General features: G+C 43.1%; 2 protein-coding genes across 7 annotated transcripts in view; both read left to right on the top strand.

Moving 5' to 3' along the window:
• Positions 1 to 5,039, top strand: part of MTM1 (myotubularin 1) — a 41,529-nt gene extending 36,490 nt beyond the window's left edge. The window contains exon 15 of one of the 2 annotated variants that reach the window (XM_079962811.1): positions 2,997 to 5,039. In XM_079962811.1, coding sequence (XP_079818937.1) covers positions 2,997 to 3,155 — 159 coding nt within the window. In that variant the 3' untranslated portion in view covers positions 3,156 to 5,039. The remainder of the gene's footprint in view (positions 1 to 2,996) is intronic. The other variant, XM_079962810.1, reaches the window with a different exon arrangement.
• Positions 5,040 to 7,340: 2,301 nt separating this feature from the next.
• The window catches only part of MTMR1 (myotubularin related protein 1), a 63,579-nt gene continuing 54,224 nt past the window's right edge, over positions 7,341 to 16,695 (top strand). For 2 of the 5 annotated variants that reach the window (XM_079962785.1, XM_079962783.1), the window contains exons 1-3: positions 7,989 to 8,141; positions 13,348 to 13,453; positions 16,282 to 16,305. Coding sequence is in view for 1 of the 5 variants with exons in the window: in XM_079962787.1 (XP_079818913.1) it covers positions 7,942 to 8,141; positions 13,348 to 13,453; positions 16,282 to 16,305 (330 nt within the window). In the remaining 4 variants the exon portion in view is untranslated. Of the gene's footprint in view, positions 8,142 to 13,347; positions 13,454 to 16,281; positions 16,306 to 16,695 lie in introns of all 5 variants that reach the window. The other 3 variants (XM_079962786.1, XM_079962784.1, XM_079962787.1) reach the window with 2 other exon arrangements.

Below are 16,695 nucleotides of genomic sequence, written 5' to 3'. Positions count from 1 at the left end.
CTAAAAATCACTGCAACCCCCCCCCCCGCCGCCGCCCACAAGACCTGGGTTGCTGTGCGTAAGAGAAACCTGGTGGACAAGCAGCGGCAAGTACAGGCCCATCTGCTTCATCCAACCAAGTCTCTGTCACACATGCCAGGTCAAGTCCTCCATCCACAACCAGGTCATGGATGGCAGTGGTCTTATGAATCATTGACCTGGCATTGCACAGTAACACTTTCAGTTCATGTGGGTTTCCCTTGCTGATTCCAGTATCCTTCCAGTCAGGACCCAGACCTGGAAGCAGGTTTAGTTCTTAAGCAACGACTAAGCCTGCCTCCTTGGTAATGACACATCTGCATACACTTATGGCTGTTGCACCTTGAAAAGGACCCTTGTAGAGCTGGAAAAGTTGCAGAAAATGATTACATATTAAAGTATCACCCGTACAGGAAGTCACTGGCGGGATTTGAAATACAAGCAGCAGATTAATGAAAGAATTAACAATACTGGTGTTTAGATAGTAAAATTGTATGTTGTAAAACAGGTAATGAAATGGAGTAGAAACCAAACACATGAGGAAATGGGGGTGGGATGTCAAAAAGAAACTTTAAAGGTTCAATAATGTATAATGTTCTGGGAGATTTAGGGAGATTTAATAAAAATGATTTGGAAAAAAAAGAAAGGAAAGGTGTTGTTATAGGCTACAACATTTGTAGCTGTTTGGGGGGGGAACATGAATAAGGAGGGATATGATGAGTATAAAAAGGTGCATGGTGTTGCAAAAGTGAGGAAGGCTATGCTTACTAGAAGCTGGGAATCATCCAAGGAAGCTGAATGATGGGAGACTGAGGGACAGACAAGATAAAGTAGTTCTCCACAGAATATACAGTTAGACTGTGGAATTCCCTCCCACAAGATGCAGTGAAGGCTGTCACCCTGTCACAAATTCAGGGAGAATGTGACTCTTAGTAGCTATTAGCCATGAGGGCTATATTAAATCCAGTATCTGAGGCAGCGTGCCTCTGAAACTCTGTTGCTGGCGATCGCAAGTAGAAGTGTGCTGTTGCATTCATATCTTGCTTTTTGGGCTCCTCATAGTTTGTGGGTTGGCTACTATGAGAACATAGATTGGCCTTGGTCTGATTTAGCAGGACTTATATTCTCTGCTTCCCTGTTTTGGAGTAATACTGGAAGCCAGCCATAAGAACATTTACTTGGAAGTAGGTGCCATGGGAATGTGCTTGGGGTTGGGGAATTAGAAAGCTATAATGCAAGGTGAGTAATCCCCTTTTCTGCCTCAGTATTGAACCCCTTCTGGCTGCTCTTCAAGCATTCCATATTTCTCTTCCTGGTTAACTACTGTGTAAAAGTCGATCTACTGAGGAGAAAAAGATGGGATACACTTGATACTTCTTAGCCTCAATATTTGGTACAACAGCTGGGAGCAAAGAGAGAAGAGAGCTTCTGTGTTTAACAAGCAGTCTTTATCAGCAATCCACTGGAAAGCAGCAGCAGCCTCAAGGCAGCGTTTTTCTGTACTGTGTCTCCAGTTGTGTTTACAGCATGCTGGGGTCTGGAAGAAAGCCAGGCAATGCTCTGTATGCCATTCAGAGTTGCAGACGCTATAAATCCAGGGTGCCTGCTTTAAAGGTCTTTGCATGGATAGAAAAGAAATGCATTCTAGAACATAAAAACACACCTGTAAATTAGTTTACTGGGAGAGAGATATGTAAAGTTGTTTCTTTTTAGCCACATACATAACCATAGCACTCGGAATAGGGACATTTAAATATTTTAGGGCAGGTGGTGCAGCCCAGTTCACTGGAATGACTGCCCAACCTCTGCAAATGGCGTTAGCGGTGAAGGTGTGCAGGTCTCGTTTGTGCTCTTCCTTGGCTTAATAGCAAGCAGATAAAGGGTTTGGGGAGGCAGATCAATGCTGGACTTAGGCTCTGCTTTAAGAGATTTGTTATTGAAAGGGCCTTGGAAAGCAAAGTGCTTGGAGAAATTTCATGTATTGCCATTATTTGTATTAAGAGTGTGTGTGTGTGTGTGTGAGAGAGAGAGAGAGAGAGAGAGAGAGTGTGTGTGAGAGAGAGAGAGAGAGAGAGAGAGAGAGAGAGAGAGAATGTCACCCTGAAGAAAGACCTCATTGAAAGGTGGAATTCTGGTGTCATTTTCAACTACGATCGATCTAACCTGCTCCAAGGCTTATGCAGATCACCTTCCCCTCTCCTCCTGCAGGGCTAGGACTAGGAAGCCTGGAAACTTTTGCTTCTGCTCCTAGTCAACTACAGTTTGTCATCTCATCCATACTAACAAACTGTGGTTAATTCATTATAGTTGATTTAAAACAAGTCTTGCTTTCGGAACCATAGAGAACTAACTACAGGCTGTTATAAGAGGAGGGAAGAGAACAAATGAGGCGGCATCTTCCCATCCCCTGTTGCCTGGCAGCAACAATTACAACAGGCTGCAGCGGAGGAAGGAAGTGGGAATACTCTGCTGGCACAGCTGAGAGATGGACAGTGTTTGGCAACTTTTCTTGAACTTGTCCACCCGAGCCAGTCATTGCAACATTAGAATAACTTGTTCCTCAGTTTACTTAAATCCTCTCCCCGCCGCCCCATCTATTTTCCCTTTGTGTCTTGTCTTTTTAGATTGTAAGCCTCGGGGCACGTACTGTCTTTTTTTAAAACTGATGTTGGAACCTTTACTGGAGAAAAACAAGATAAATAGTTGATGTTAACCATAGCTCTGAGTGGGTGGCGCAGCAAGCTACTCTTAACAAAAAGCAGAAGTTTTTTAATTCTTCCTTGAGCCCATTTGGGAGGGAAATGCATGAACCTGCTAAATCTTGCTAAAGCATAATATCTGAATGCAGCCAGTCATCTCTACACATATGGACTTGAAGATGGAGGTCTTGAATCTGATTTAGCTATCAAATCTTGGATTATTCTGTATCTTCAGTGAAGTCCAAATAACATATTTTAAAATCTTTCAACTGTGTCTAGCAGCCAAATCCAGTGGAACAGCGTTACATGGAGCTACTGGCATTGCGCGATGACTACGTGAGACGACTAGAAGAACTGCAAATTGCGAACAACCCCAGATTTCCCAATTCCTCCTCATCTTCTTCACAGATGATGTCGCACGTGCAAACTCACTTTTGAAGGAGACTGGTTGGATTATTTTCTTTGAACATTGTTATAAGTGGTGCTTATTCTGATATATTGGACAAGAGGAAAACATTGATGCCTTATGTAGAGTTTTTTCCTAAAATCTTTGTCCCTATAGGAGAGGATTTGAACACAAGTGGGCTTTTAAAAATAGATTTATGTGCCTTTCACAAACTTTTGCCTGGGAAAAATGTCATCCAACTAGCAGTTATAATATCTTTAAATGTGTTTTTTCCCCTCCTACTGCAATCCAAATAGATATAGCTAACGCTTTCAATAATAGCCATCATCTTTTTTTAAAGACAGTATGAATACATTTTTGTCTATAGGCTCTCCTGCTCAGACTTAAAATGCATGTTTAAGTTCATATATTGAGCAAAGTGCCATTGATGCCAATGAGAAATTTGCTGAATCATATGCACATGTAAGAAGCCTGTGGTGTAAGAAGCAAAGTTGTTAAGGGCACATGCTCTTGAGGATCAATTACTGTGTGGACTAGTTTTATATGGTTTCTTACACTGAAAACTTATTTCAGTGATAGTGGTAAGCTATCATGACTTAAATTTGTGCCTATTCAGAGCAGCAGCCTTATGAGATGGAACATAATGTGTGAGCTTGTATAACTTGTTCCCATAATAAATTAGTATTTTTCTCAAATATATTAAACAATATGCAGAAAATAGGAAGTGCACTGAAAATACTTAAATGTTGCAGATCACTCGGTTTGCTGTCTGCCTTCATGTCAGTTTTTTTGTTAAATTTTATAATTCCTTTCAGGAATCATTTAAAAACATTACAAGCACTTGTGAAGTCAGCACAGACCTTGCAACTTGATATTTTAATCCACGTTTTATTTAGGATAAACAGTTTATTAAGTGATATTTGGTCAGTTCAGAATATCTTGAAGAATAGGATTTGTGAAGAACTGCAGCTAACGTCACTTATTTTCAACATATTTGACACTTTGAGGGTGTTTGTCTACCATTTGTAAATTATTATATGTGTAATTTTTGATCTACAAAATGTAAGGTGGCAAGGATATCCTAGGAATAATTTGTAAATTAATTTGAAATGTTTGGAGTATTCTTTTCTTTGTAAAGTGTAAATATTTTCGGTTTCAAAGACTGAAGACATAAAATACTATAAATTTATTAGTTTTAGAGGACATTGGGATATTTTAGAAATAGTATATTTTCATTAAAAGAAAAGCAGAGCACATTAATACGGTTAATAGTATACTGATAAATTTGCACTACTTCTTCAGGGATAGACTGAAGTACTAGTAATAAATTCCACTAGCTGATGCATGATTTATTTCCTTCCACTTGATACCTGTCCTCTAAATTTCACACACCTTTGATTCTTTTGTCTTTGTCTCATTGCACATGTACATGGCTTGTTGTTTTCTGTAAGGGTAACAAATCTGAGATGAACTGCATAACTTGAATTACAAGGAAACTCATGTATCCCATCAGCCTATTCTAAATGACTGAGCATAAAACTCTGAAAAACTATGCAGACTGATATAATTGCCTTTTGTTTGTCTGCAGTTTTTAAGCATCTCATTTTTCACGGGAACCCTTAAAACATCATGTATGTTTCATACTGTCTAGTGTGGATTAATTGCTATCTTGCTTGTTTTTACTAAGTAAAACACTACACGCTCAGCTGGGGGTGGGGGGTTGTGGCAAAGCGGGGAGTATTGTAAAACAGATTTAAATACATTTGCCTTCTCCTTATCTGCATACCATTGATTGATGTTTCTACCACCACAGGTGATGCTGTGTCCTGAATTTTAGAGAATTTAATATTTGGGAAAGTATAACTTGATTTTTTTAATACCTGCTTAAGTCATATGAAATAAAAAGCTGAACATTTCTTTATGCCTCTTTTCTGGGTAGCAAACAGCCCAATCCTATACACCATTCCTAGGGGCCCACACTGTACGGAACAGAATTTATTGAACCAGCTCCAAGGAAGGTCTGAAGGGTGGTGATAAAGAAGAGGCCTTCTCTGTAGCAGCCCCAGTTTATAGACTGCTCTTCCCAGGTGCCTTGGCCCTGCCCACCTTACGAAGAACTGGAACTCCAAACTTCCATTCTTCCAAAGGCTTTAACGCTTAATCAGATCAGTACACTACAGGTTACAAGGTTCAGAATGTACACCAGAGGTAATATACATGGCTAAGTGCAACCTTAATACATTGATCTAACAAGCCAGGGGTCAGCCCCACAAACAACCCAGAGATGCATTTTAAATAAAAGGACACATTCTACTCATGTAAAAACACACTGATTCCCAGACTGTCCGCGGGCCGGATTGAGAAGGCGATTGGGCCGCATTCGGCCCCCGGGCCTTAGGTTGCCTACCCCTGTAACAAGCAGTACACCCTTCTGTACCTTTCTTTTGGAGTGTGGGGCAGAGTGTTTGCGCGACAAGAAGCTGGAGTTCTGGGACTGGGCGCTCCTTCACTTGGGCTGTGTCTGCAAGGTTGCTCATGCTGGCTCTGACATATCTCTGAAGGTGGGGTCAGGATCAGATTTACTGCTAGTTGCCTCCCCAGAAGGAGTTGTCTCACGGAAAGGAGCAGGCAGTCTCCCATCTATCCGTTTCTAGGGAACCACCCACTAAGAGTATACTCTCGGGTTGCCACCCTCCACATCTCCCTTGGAGAGGGCCCATGGAGAAGGACCTTGGATGGCTAACGCATGGTCCAGATTGGTTCATATGGGGAGATGTAGTCCTTGAGGTATTGGGGTTCTGAGCCACAAGGCTTTATAGGTCAAAACCATGTTTCTTGCTATAACATTAATGATCACCAAGCTTTGTAAGTTTAAAAGTTACAGCTATATTGGGCATTCTTAATTTGGTTAGTGGCTTGCTGAATTGACGGTGGACTATGAAATGGGCTAGTATATTAGACATTCGATTTTTAAGTGCCTGAATTCATTTTGAAGATGCAAGCCACCTTCATCAAACAGTTAAGCGCATGTGACTAGCAGCTGTGAGTGCTGTTTATTTTTAGCATATGCGTTTCCTTTCTGCTCTGCCACATGTAAAGGAGGGAGGATGTTACAAAATCTAAGGGGTACAGTGCTGGTGAGAGGTACATTACCTGTTGTTTTCACTAATAGTATTGTGGTGAGGAGTGCTCTTATTTTAAATCAAGGATTGGTAGCTCCCAAGAGCCTTGACAGATGGATCTTCTGTATTAGCTTCAGCATCTCAGGCAGAGAACATCAACAAACTACCTGGGGATTCTGATGGTCCTTTGTGATTTCCACTATAACTGGTTAGCAAATTCAGGAAATCTTATGAAATGGTAATCTCCCTCCCCCTCCTAATCTGCACCTTTCTTATCCCCTTTATACTTTCAGTTTAGTGCAGTGATGCTAAACCAACCACCTGGTAAGACCCTTATTGGAGAACTCCCTCTGCTTGCCAAAATCTGAGGCACACTCTACATATTCTAATCATAGAATTGGCGAGTTGGAAAGGGACCCTGAGAACCCTCCAGTAGTCTAGACCAGCCCCCTGCAATGCAGGAATATGCAGCTGCCCTATGCAGGAATAACCTGCAACCCTGAAATTACCTGGCAAAAAGCAAGTTCACACCTCTCATTGAGTTTCTATACACAGTGCTTTTTTTCGGGGGGGGGGCGCAGCGGTACGCATACCCCTAAATATTTTGTGGTTCTAAGTTTGGCCTCATTGAGGGGCAGTATTTCAAGATGAGTAGGATGTGCCCCTAAACATTTTTTTAGAAAAAAACACTGCACATACATAGATACACATATGAGGCTCGTTTATTGATATATTTTGGGAATCGTTCATGTTCTTATGTAGCAGCATTGATTTATACTTTCTCCAATGTCAACCAATCATATTGCAAAGCAGTCGTGTCCTGTGTTATAAAGCAAGTACTGCTGGGTTGTGTCTTCGTTTCCCAATGCTTTTCTTACCAATAAATAAAAAATCCGGCGTGGCAAATTTTCATTCTGAAAGTGTGCCCCAGAGATGGGAATTTATTTATTTTTTTAAAAAGTTTTAGAACCGCTGCCTTGAGAGAAATTTAAGGAAACCACCCTCTTGCTCAAATTTCCCTTTCACCACAAACAGGGTGGAGATTTCGAGAGCCGATTTAAAAGGCATAAGGGAAGAAAGCGGGGGCTAAGGTGGGACGAATTAAAAGCGAGGGTGGCGGGAACCCATCTCAATTGGATAGAAAAGCGAGAATAATGATCTGCCGTTCCAATCATGCTCATGGCCAGAGGAAAAACACCCGAGAAGCAGCAGGCAGACACGTCGAAGAAGGGGGGGGGGGAGGGAATGGATTCCAACGGGTCTACTCCGAGTAGGCACTGGGCGCAGCCGGCGCGGAGACACACAAGCGCCGCGTGAACGGGGCTGAAATCTCGACGGCAGCCGCGGCACATTGTTCCCCCCCTCATGCAAACGCTCCGTCGGCTGGCTCCGCCCGACCCGCCCTTTTCTACCCCCCCCCCCCAGCTTAGAGAAGGATCGCAGCCTCGGCCGCCTCAGCAACCGCCTCTCGTGCTCCTGCCGCGGAGGCCTGTGGGTAGGGAGCTCGCCGCGCGCTGCCTCGGCGGCCGCCTCCGCCAGGTGACAGTTGGCTTCCCGGCTGCCGCTGCCGCTGCCGCCGCCGCCGCCTCGACGCCTCCTTGCTTCTCCTCACGAGCCAGGCCGGGAAGCGAGGACGGAGAGCAGGAAGCCCCCGCTGCCCGCTCGCCCGCGGCCGCACTCCACGGCCACCGGCAACATGGACGGCAGGGCGGCGGCGGCGGCGGCTGCGGCGGCGGCCGAGAGCGGAGGAGGACCCGCCGGCCCGCTCAGGAGACCCACGCGCCTGGCGTCGGTGGCCGGGCCCGGAGCGGCGGCGGCGGCGGCGGCAGCGACTGGGGCGGCCTCGTCGTCGAGCGCCGCCGGGTCTCGCCAGCCGAGTGTGGAGACCCTGGACAGGTGAGGGCGGGGAGGGGGGGTCGGGCCCCGAGAGGAGGCGGCGGGGTGGCAGCGCCGCCGCTTTGTGCTCGCCGGCTGCCTTCTCATCACGCTCCGGGGGATTGGCTTGTGTGTTGTCGGAGGGAGGGGGAAGCCGCTCCCTATTCCTGGTGTCCCTTTCGTTATAAGAGCATCGGTTGACGAGAGAGAAGGGCTGGGGGTTTGGGGTGGGTACGTGGGTGCACGCATGCATAGGTATCTGTGTATATGTCTGCGTGTTTATATACGTGTGCATTTATATGGATATGTGCGCATATAAGTACGTGTGTATGTATATATGTACGTGTGTATGCCTATGTGTGTCTGCATGCATGTTGTTCGGATGCCTGATTATCGGCTTCCAAAGCAACTACTCTATTACCAACTTAAGAATGGAAAGCGTAAAGCCTGTGGTCAACAACAGAGGTTTAAAGACTCTCTCAAAAAAAATGCAACTGGCAGTTGGGAAACACTGGCCTGCAAGCGCTCCAATGGGAGAGCAGCCTTTTCCAAAGGTGCCCATGGGCTTTGAAGACGCTTGAACTCAGGACGAAAGGTGCCAAGAGGAAGGCACGTTTGGCAAACCCTCACCATGATCAACTCCCATCCGGAAACTTATGTCCCTGCTTTGAAAGGACGTGTGGATGCAGAACTGGCCTCCACAGTCACTTACAGACTTCTCCTTAAAACCATGTTCATGGAAGAGAATCTTACTCAGCTACAAGCAATTGCCAGAGAAGAAGAAAAAGAAGATCTCTGTATACTATACATGTATTTTTACATTTTTATACAGTCATACCTCTGGTAAATGTGCTTCAGGTTGAGCGTTAACAGGTTACGCTCTGCAGTGACCCGGAAGTAACGGAGCGCATTACTTCCAGGTTTCGCCACTCTCGCATGCGCAGACACTCAAAATGACGTCACATGCATGCACAGAAGCGGCGAATCGCGACACGCGCAGTCGCGGGTTGCGTTCGCCTTCAGGATGCAAACGGGGCTCCTGAACGGATCCTGTTCTCATCCAGAGGTACCACTGTATTGTAATCTGCCCTGTGATCCTTAGATGGAGGGTGGTATAGAAATAAATAATAATAAGTATAATATATATAATATAGAGAGAGTGAGTATTTGTGTGTGTATACTATATATGTATACTATATGCATGTATGCACCTATGTCTCTGTGTGTCTGTATATATGTATAGGTATAGTTGTTGGCATCCGTCTGTTTTGGAAGGTAGTGGAAGAGTGTGCCTTTGAGGGTGAAGTCGAATGGTTGGAGAGTTACAGTGCCTGCTCTGCCAGTAGAGTCCAATACAGGAGAGATATGTTTTGTTGCAGCTGGGGCAGATGAAGTTTTGCTGCTACAGGTGCACTATGGCATTTCTTTTCTCTGTGCTTTTGCCAGTGGTCATTCCTCCTCTGGTCACTGCTGTGGATACACAATGTGACTAGATGCCTACCTCCACAAGATTATTGTGTCCTTCAATGAAAACGTGCATCAATGTCCAGTGTGACAGCTTCTGACGCCTTCTCTATAAAGAGCAATGTGAAACAGGGCTGTGTTCTCGCCCCAATTCTCTTTGGCACATTCTTCTCCCTGTTGCTCATATGCCTTCAGCTGAAGACAGTGTGCACATCCATTCCAGGAGTGGCAGGGGTCTGTTCAACCTGGCACACATCCGGGCCAAGAAAAAAGTGTGGTGGGTCCTTATGTTTGCAGATAACAGCCATGGCAGCACACTCCAAGGAAGCACTACAGAGTCTCATCAAATGTTTTGCCAAAGCCCACATAGAATTTGTGTGTGTGTGTGTGTGTGTGTGTGTGTGTGTGTGTGTATGTGTGGTTGTGGATATACACATGAAAATAGCCAAACTTGACACATCCTGCTTTGTGGAGGCTAGTGATAAATGCACCCTCCAGCATTTTATGAGATTGAATGAGAGAAGTGAGCTAATGGTAGACCCTCCTTCATTAGAGGTTTTTTAGCAGAGGTTGGAAAGCCATCTGTCATGGATGCTTTAGTTCCTGCATTGCAAGGGATTGGACTAGATGACCCTTGGGGTCCCTTCCAACTTTACAGTTTTATGCTTCTATAATCAGGCCCAGAAGGGCTTTAGAAGAGCTCTCCTGAGCAGCTGATAGTGGTTTCAAGGGATCCGGTGCCATCCCAACTTCCAGATGAGTCTCTGTGTGAGAGAGACACACACAGAGAGATGCTTGGCTACTGCATACTACTAAATAACCTATTAATTTCAAAAGGTGGTCATCACTTTGGTGGGAATTGTCAGTGGCGTAGCGTGGGTTGACAGCAAGGCAAGTAATTTGCGCCCCCTAACCCGTGGATTTGCGCCCCCTAACCCTAACCCCCAGATGTTGCGCCCGGTGTGGCTGGCCCCCCCTGCACCCCCCACGCTACGCCACTGGGAATTGTGCAGGCACCAATGTTGTGGCATGCACTCCCTGCTGACATACCAGAGGATTCATATGTAGCAATATGAATTAAAAGGCTGTTTCTGTGATTTCTTGAACTGATCCTCCTGTTTTAATTGCTGTTATAATTGATCTGCTGTTTTAATGGGATTGTTTGATTGTTTATTTTAATTACTGTGTACTTTTAATTATTCTTTATCTTAACAGTATTGTGTAGTTGGTTCTTATGCTTTATAAACTGCCTAGAAGTCATTTGGAAGTTTACTATTAAAAATAATAGTAAAATTATACAATGCTCAGTACATGTATTAATCACTATTGGGTATGATGATATTAAATGATGTATCCTATAAACTAGTGCAATATAGTTACAAGGAACTGAGCTGCCAACCCTGAAGTCCCCAGTTTAAATGCTGCCTCTGCCATGGACTTATTATTAGGCAGCCTTAGGCAAACTGCTGTCCCTCCATCTCCCCTTTCCTCACAACTCCCCTCCAAATAGTGTTATTTATTTATATAACAATATTGACGTACATGGTGTTTGTGTTTTTTTTTTTTTTAATGGTTTAAGTCCAAGGGACTTACTCTAAAATAGACATTGAGAAGCAACACAGGAAGGGCTAAATAGAGGTGGAGTAGACTGAGAAGAGGAGATGTGCCTTGGGAAGTGTTCTTAGGACCAAACAGAGAGGCCTGGAGGGCCACTTTTGGCATGCAGGCATGAGGTCCCACACACCTAAGGCATAGGCACTAGGGGATGAGGGAGCAGAAAGGAAGTGGGGAGTGGTGTGTGAGTTCTCCATAAAATTTATAATTTGAAAAATTTCCATTGAGTAACTTGTATCAGAATATTTTCAAACTGCATCAGAAAATTTTTCTAATCCAGACTGATCTAACTTTATATGTGTAATTTAGTTGTATTTTTTAATTGAGCTAACAGAAAGTATCCCAAGTTTTTTAAAAATTGTCCATATCCCAGAAGTATTTAACCTGTCACAATGTGTCACATACTTACTAGGGACAATCACCTGAGAAACAAATACAACCTTGACATTTTGCTCAGCTTGCTTAATAAATTTGCATTCATTGTTACTAATGAACCAATGAGACATATTTTTTAAAAAAGAGAAATAAAGTTCAGGAAAAAATCCATCCCACATCAGCCTCATGAATTTGAAATTTGATTTCCCCAGTTCTAGTACAACTCTCAACAACATTGACTTATTTATATAACCTGCCCTTTATTGTGGATTTTCATTAGGTTGAGGAAAGTTTGTTTTCAATAGAAAATAAGTCACTGAAAATACATTTTCTCCATTCCTTTCAATATTTCACTAGCTGAAACTGGTTGTAGCATATCTCAAATTCCCACATCACTTCCCAGAATCTGGCAGTCTTCTCAGTTTTTGATGCCAAACCACTTCAGGCTGTTTCAGGAAATTGCTTTCACGTTTTTCCTGAGTGTTTAGGCATTCTTGAAGAAAGAACCTCTTGCTAAGACTTAATGGGTCATCCAGTTAAAATCCTGGGATTTGCTAACCCTAAAAACCTACTTGGTCTATAATCTGTATGCTTCTAGTTACAAATGTTCATGCTTAAACAGATATCAGTTTTCTCCTCTTGTTGTCCAGTTATTCTTTCAAGTCAGAAGACTTTCCTAGTATTATTCTTTGCACAGTTTGTTTTTGTTAACTGTTTTTGTCTGCTCAATAGAAAAATTAACTAATGTTTTAAAATACCGTATTTTTCGCCCTATAGGACGCACTTTTTCCCCTCCAAAAATGAAGGGGAAATGTGTGTGCGTCCTATGGGGCGAATGCAGGCTTCAGGAAGCTATCCGCAAGCCTGCAGAGCCCAGCAGGAACTCCCGCGGGCTCCGAAGGCTTGCGGATAGATGCTTGCAGCCCGAAGTCCGGGGAGCACAGCACTGCAAACCCCGGTCTTAGGGCAGCTATCCGCAAGCCTGCGGCGCCCGGCGGGAACTCCCACCGGGCGCCGCAGGCTTGCGGATAGCTGCCCTAAGCCCGGGGTGCGGATAGCTGCCTTAAGCCCGGGGCGCTCAGCAGGCTACAGGCTACAGCCCCGCGCTCCCCGGGCTTCGGATAGCAGCAAGCTCCGGGAGCGATGGTGAGGTTGAGCGCAACCTCGCCATCGCTCCCGGACCCGTTCTGGGGGCCGGGGTCGGGGGAAGCTCGGGCTTCTCCTGCCCCCAGCCCGGCAAGCTCCGGGAACTAGTTTCCCTATTTCTGGGTTATAAGGAGTGCTCAAAATGGAAGAGCAAGAAGAAAAAGCAGGATGATTTAATATAAATAAGGCCACATTTAATTACATCACTTGAAAAGACGAGAAAATGTTTTAGATCTGCTTTATAAGTGGGATGGTTTCCTACTCACTTCAAGCATTGGCTTGCTGTAATGTCTGTTGGGCAAAATATGTTTGAGGCTAACTTCCAGACTACTATTTTGAAAACATGGTTTGAAGTGCATTTTCAAAATCTTTCTTTTGCAGCTAGTGCTAACTATAGTCTTTCCCTTTTGGATGTTACTGTCAATGAAACATGGAAATGGAGAAGGGAATCTGCACATGAGGAGGCAGAGAGTGGTCATGCAAATGTGCTGTTCATTTCTAATCTGTAAAACCATGGTTTGAAGGATCATCTGAATTAAACGATTAATGCAGAATCTGAATGTTCAGTAGTTATTTATAAAGTAAGAATCTTCTGCTAAGTAACTTGTTATATATTCTGTTCTTGTAGCCCCACAGGATCACACGTTGAATGGTGCAAGCAACTCATTGCTGCTACAATTTCTAGTCAGATTTCAGGTTCTGTGCCCTCAGACAGTGTATCCAGAGAGTACCGGGTAAGTCTTATTTATTCATTCTTTTAATTTATGTATATGGTGCCACATCAGTCCTTATCCCAAATAAGATATGCAAGGGAATGGAGAGCAAAAACAAAAAATGTATCTTTCTGTCATCTGAGAAAAGGGTTAAGATGATAACATGAAAGGGTAAGGGTAAGATTTTATATGTGAAGCAGTTAGATCTGATAAACTGTTACTTTTTTGTGTTAGTGCCATTTGAAATCTAAAATTGCCACTTAGTTTGGGTCTTCAGTGTGATTGATTGTGATAAAATACTTTTATTTCATCTTTCGCCTTTGCTTTTTGATTTTAAAAAGCAAGCAAATTGCCATGCATTCTTCAAGTAAAGCAGCCAAATGAATATTTGTCTTGTTTCATTTAAAGCAAATTAAGTCATTTACCAGTGTTTTGTGGATTCAGAAGGCAGTAGATTCTCTCTAGAAGTAGGAAACTCTTTAAACTCCCGTGAATAGGAAATAGATTGTTCCTATACCTAGAGATGAATCTGTTGAAGCATACTTGATCAGATTCTATTTTTAAAATTCTCCTCTTGTGTGTTTTTCTCTATAGAAGCAGTCAGAATTTTGTACTTGGAACTTCTGTAACATGTGGCAGCAAAATGTAATGCTTTCTCTGGACCACGGCTGCTGCCTTGGATAAATGAATGTGGCAATTTTGGCATTACAGCTATTGTATGTTACCTGTGGAATCTGAGTTTTTAGAGCTTGGATTCAATGTACTGGGGAATTCTGGTGCAGTCCTCAAGAACAGAGTATTTATTTTAACATATCTCTGTTTTTGGCAAATATCACACACGTTTGAAAAGAGAGAAATCTTTTAAAGTCAGCACCATCAGGTATAGATGACTGAGCCACTTAACAGTCAGTGCTCTTGTACTGGGGCAAATTGCTAATGCCAGGTGTATCTGGAATAAGTACAAGTATCTCACAGCTTATGTGCCTTTAACTTTTGCACATTCAGCTTTATGCACTTACCATTTTTTTTTATTAAAAAAAGGGAGTGGAAAGATGGCAGACATCTAGGAAAAAAGACCTTAGCAATCCCACCTGCCATTAAACCCAATGTGTGTTGACTATACAGTGGTACCTCGAGTTACAAACGCCTCAGGTTACAAACGCTTCAGGTTACATACTCCACTAACCTGGAAGAGTTACCTCAAGTTGTGAACTTTGCCCCAGGATGAGGATGGAAATTGTGTGCCGGCGGCGGTGCAGAAGCAGCAAGAGGCCCCATTAGCAAAAGCATGCCTCTAGTTATTATTATTAGGTCATCTGTTTTGTGATTATTTGTTGGCTAAGTTGATGGTGTTCTGACCCACATTTTTTCTTCTTTGTTTGGACAGCCATGTTGTCCCTGTGATTTTTATCATTTGATTCCTTCCGCCATGGGTCTTAAAGAATATCTTGGGCCCACACAGAGCATGACTGTCTCCTTCCTTTTCATCTTTCTTGCTCTAACTTTTGGTAGGGTCTATGCACTGCCAGCTTGGGTGCTCGAGGCCTACCTATAAGGTGGCTAGAAGGAGACATTTGTTTCTGATTATTTAAAAAGGCTAAAGTGCACAAAAATAAAGGACACATTATTTATGGTATGATATATATTCACTTCTAAGAAATTTTCAGGAGTAAATTTAAATTGTATCAAGCTGAGATACAATCTGTGGTCAGTTAAGCATAGGTACACAAAGCTTGCACAATATTATTTAATTTAGGGATGGTGAACTGTCGTCCCCGCCCCTGTAACAGGTTGAATTGGCCCACCCAGTATTTTCCTCTGGCCTGCCAGCCCCCAAACAATTTTTTTGCAGAGTAACAGCAGCAGGAGGACTGAATGAAGTACCTCTCCTCTTCCTGCTAATGTCGCTAACAGATTCGAGCACTCCTTCCTTATTCCAGAGCACTTTGATTACCTAGCAGTGATGGTGGTCACAGGTCCTTTGCTGACCTGAATTTTCTCTCTGTAACCCTGCCTCTTTCCAATTGCAGCACTGGGCACTGCAGAGGAAACTTGCACATGGGGATGGAAACCACATTGCACACTCTCTCCCGCCCCCCACCTCAAAGACCACTCTGTTTTTCAAAGCACTTTGAAGAAGGGTGTAGCTCTGATGTGTGGGGTTATGGCGTGTGTGTGTGTTTAAGGTGGCCACATCCATCAGGGTTTGTGATCTCCAAAAGGTTTTCTACATTCAATGTCACCCTTGGGCCAAATAAAGGTTAACTGCCCTTGATCGAATTATAGGTGAAGCCTATTTCAGCTCCATATTTTTTTAATGCATGTAGAAGCAGTGGAAACACATGCTCTTGTTAAAGTGTGTAGGTTGCATTCATTTAAGGCCTACTTGGAGTAGACCCACTGAAATTAATGTATCTAAGTTAGTCATATCCATTAACTTTAAATTCATCTGCTGTGAATAGACTAGTATTGCATATCACCAATACCTTTTTTCTCCTGTCACAAATTAAAATCTTTTTAAACATCAGACAAACAATTGTGCGATCTTGATACTTCCTTAAGCAGTATTACAAGATCTGCTGCCAGAATATTCCACCCTTTGGGTTTGTTTATTCAGCCTACCATACTGCACCAACCTTGGAAGTGTATTGATTTGTTTTGCTTACCCTATCATCATGGATACATAGGGCCTCATGATTCATTTCTATTTAACTGTGTCACAAGTGAGCATGTAAAGAATAGCATGGTCATTGGTATGCTTCTAGTAATATGGGCCTGTAGGTGGTATTTCCCAAATGTAGGATTTGAATACGTGACTTGTTGGATAATATCTGTATTTTAACTAACAGGTATACAGGAGGCCTACTGTAAGGGTAAGAATAAATGTGGCTAATGGCAAGTCAGCCTTTTACCTGTTTTGTGTTTTTGTGCTGTGTTGAGAATCCAGTGTGCTAAGTGTTCTTCTTTACTTCATAAATGGTTGGTTTAAACCAGTTGGGCCATCTTGCTATGCAGTGCAACAGCTTGTTTGCCATAGAAATGTTTTATGTACATTACAGTGTTGTCATGAGCAGTAAAAGCCAGTGTGTGAGAGTGCAGTACATTTAAGTTATGTTAGAAATGCATGGTACTAATTTAAGTTTTATTACATTAATTCTGACAAATAGGCCCCCTCAACTGATGCTTACATGTTTTGGAGTGCAGAGTACTGTATTACCAGTGTTAATGTTTTCTGTGTGCTACAGATATTTGAAGGAACCAAA

This window comes from Podarcis cretensis (assembly GCF_951804945.1).
Source record: "Podarcis cretensis genome assembly, chromosome: Z".
NCBI classification, from domain to species: domain Eukaryota; kingdom Metazoa; phylum Chordata; class Lepidosauria; order Squamata; family Lacertidae; genus Podarcis; species Podarcis cretensis.
The sequence above is the reverse complement of the archived record's forward strand: the minus strand, read 5'-3'. Positions and strand labels throughout refer to the sequence as shown.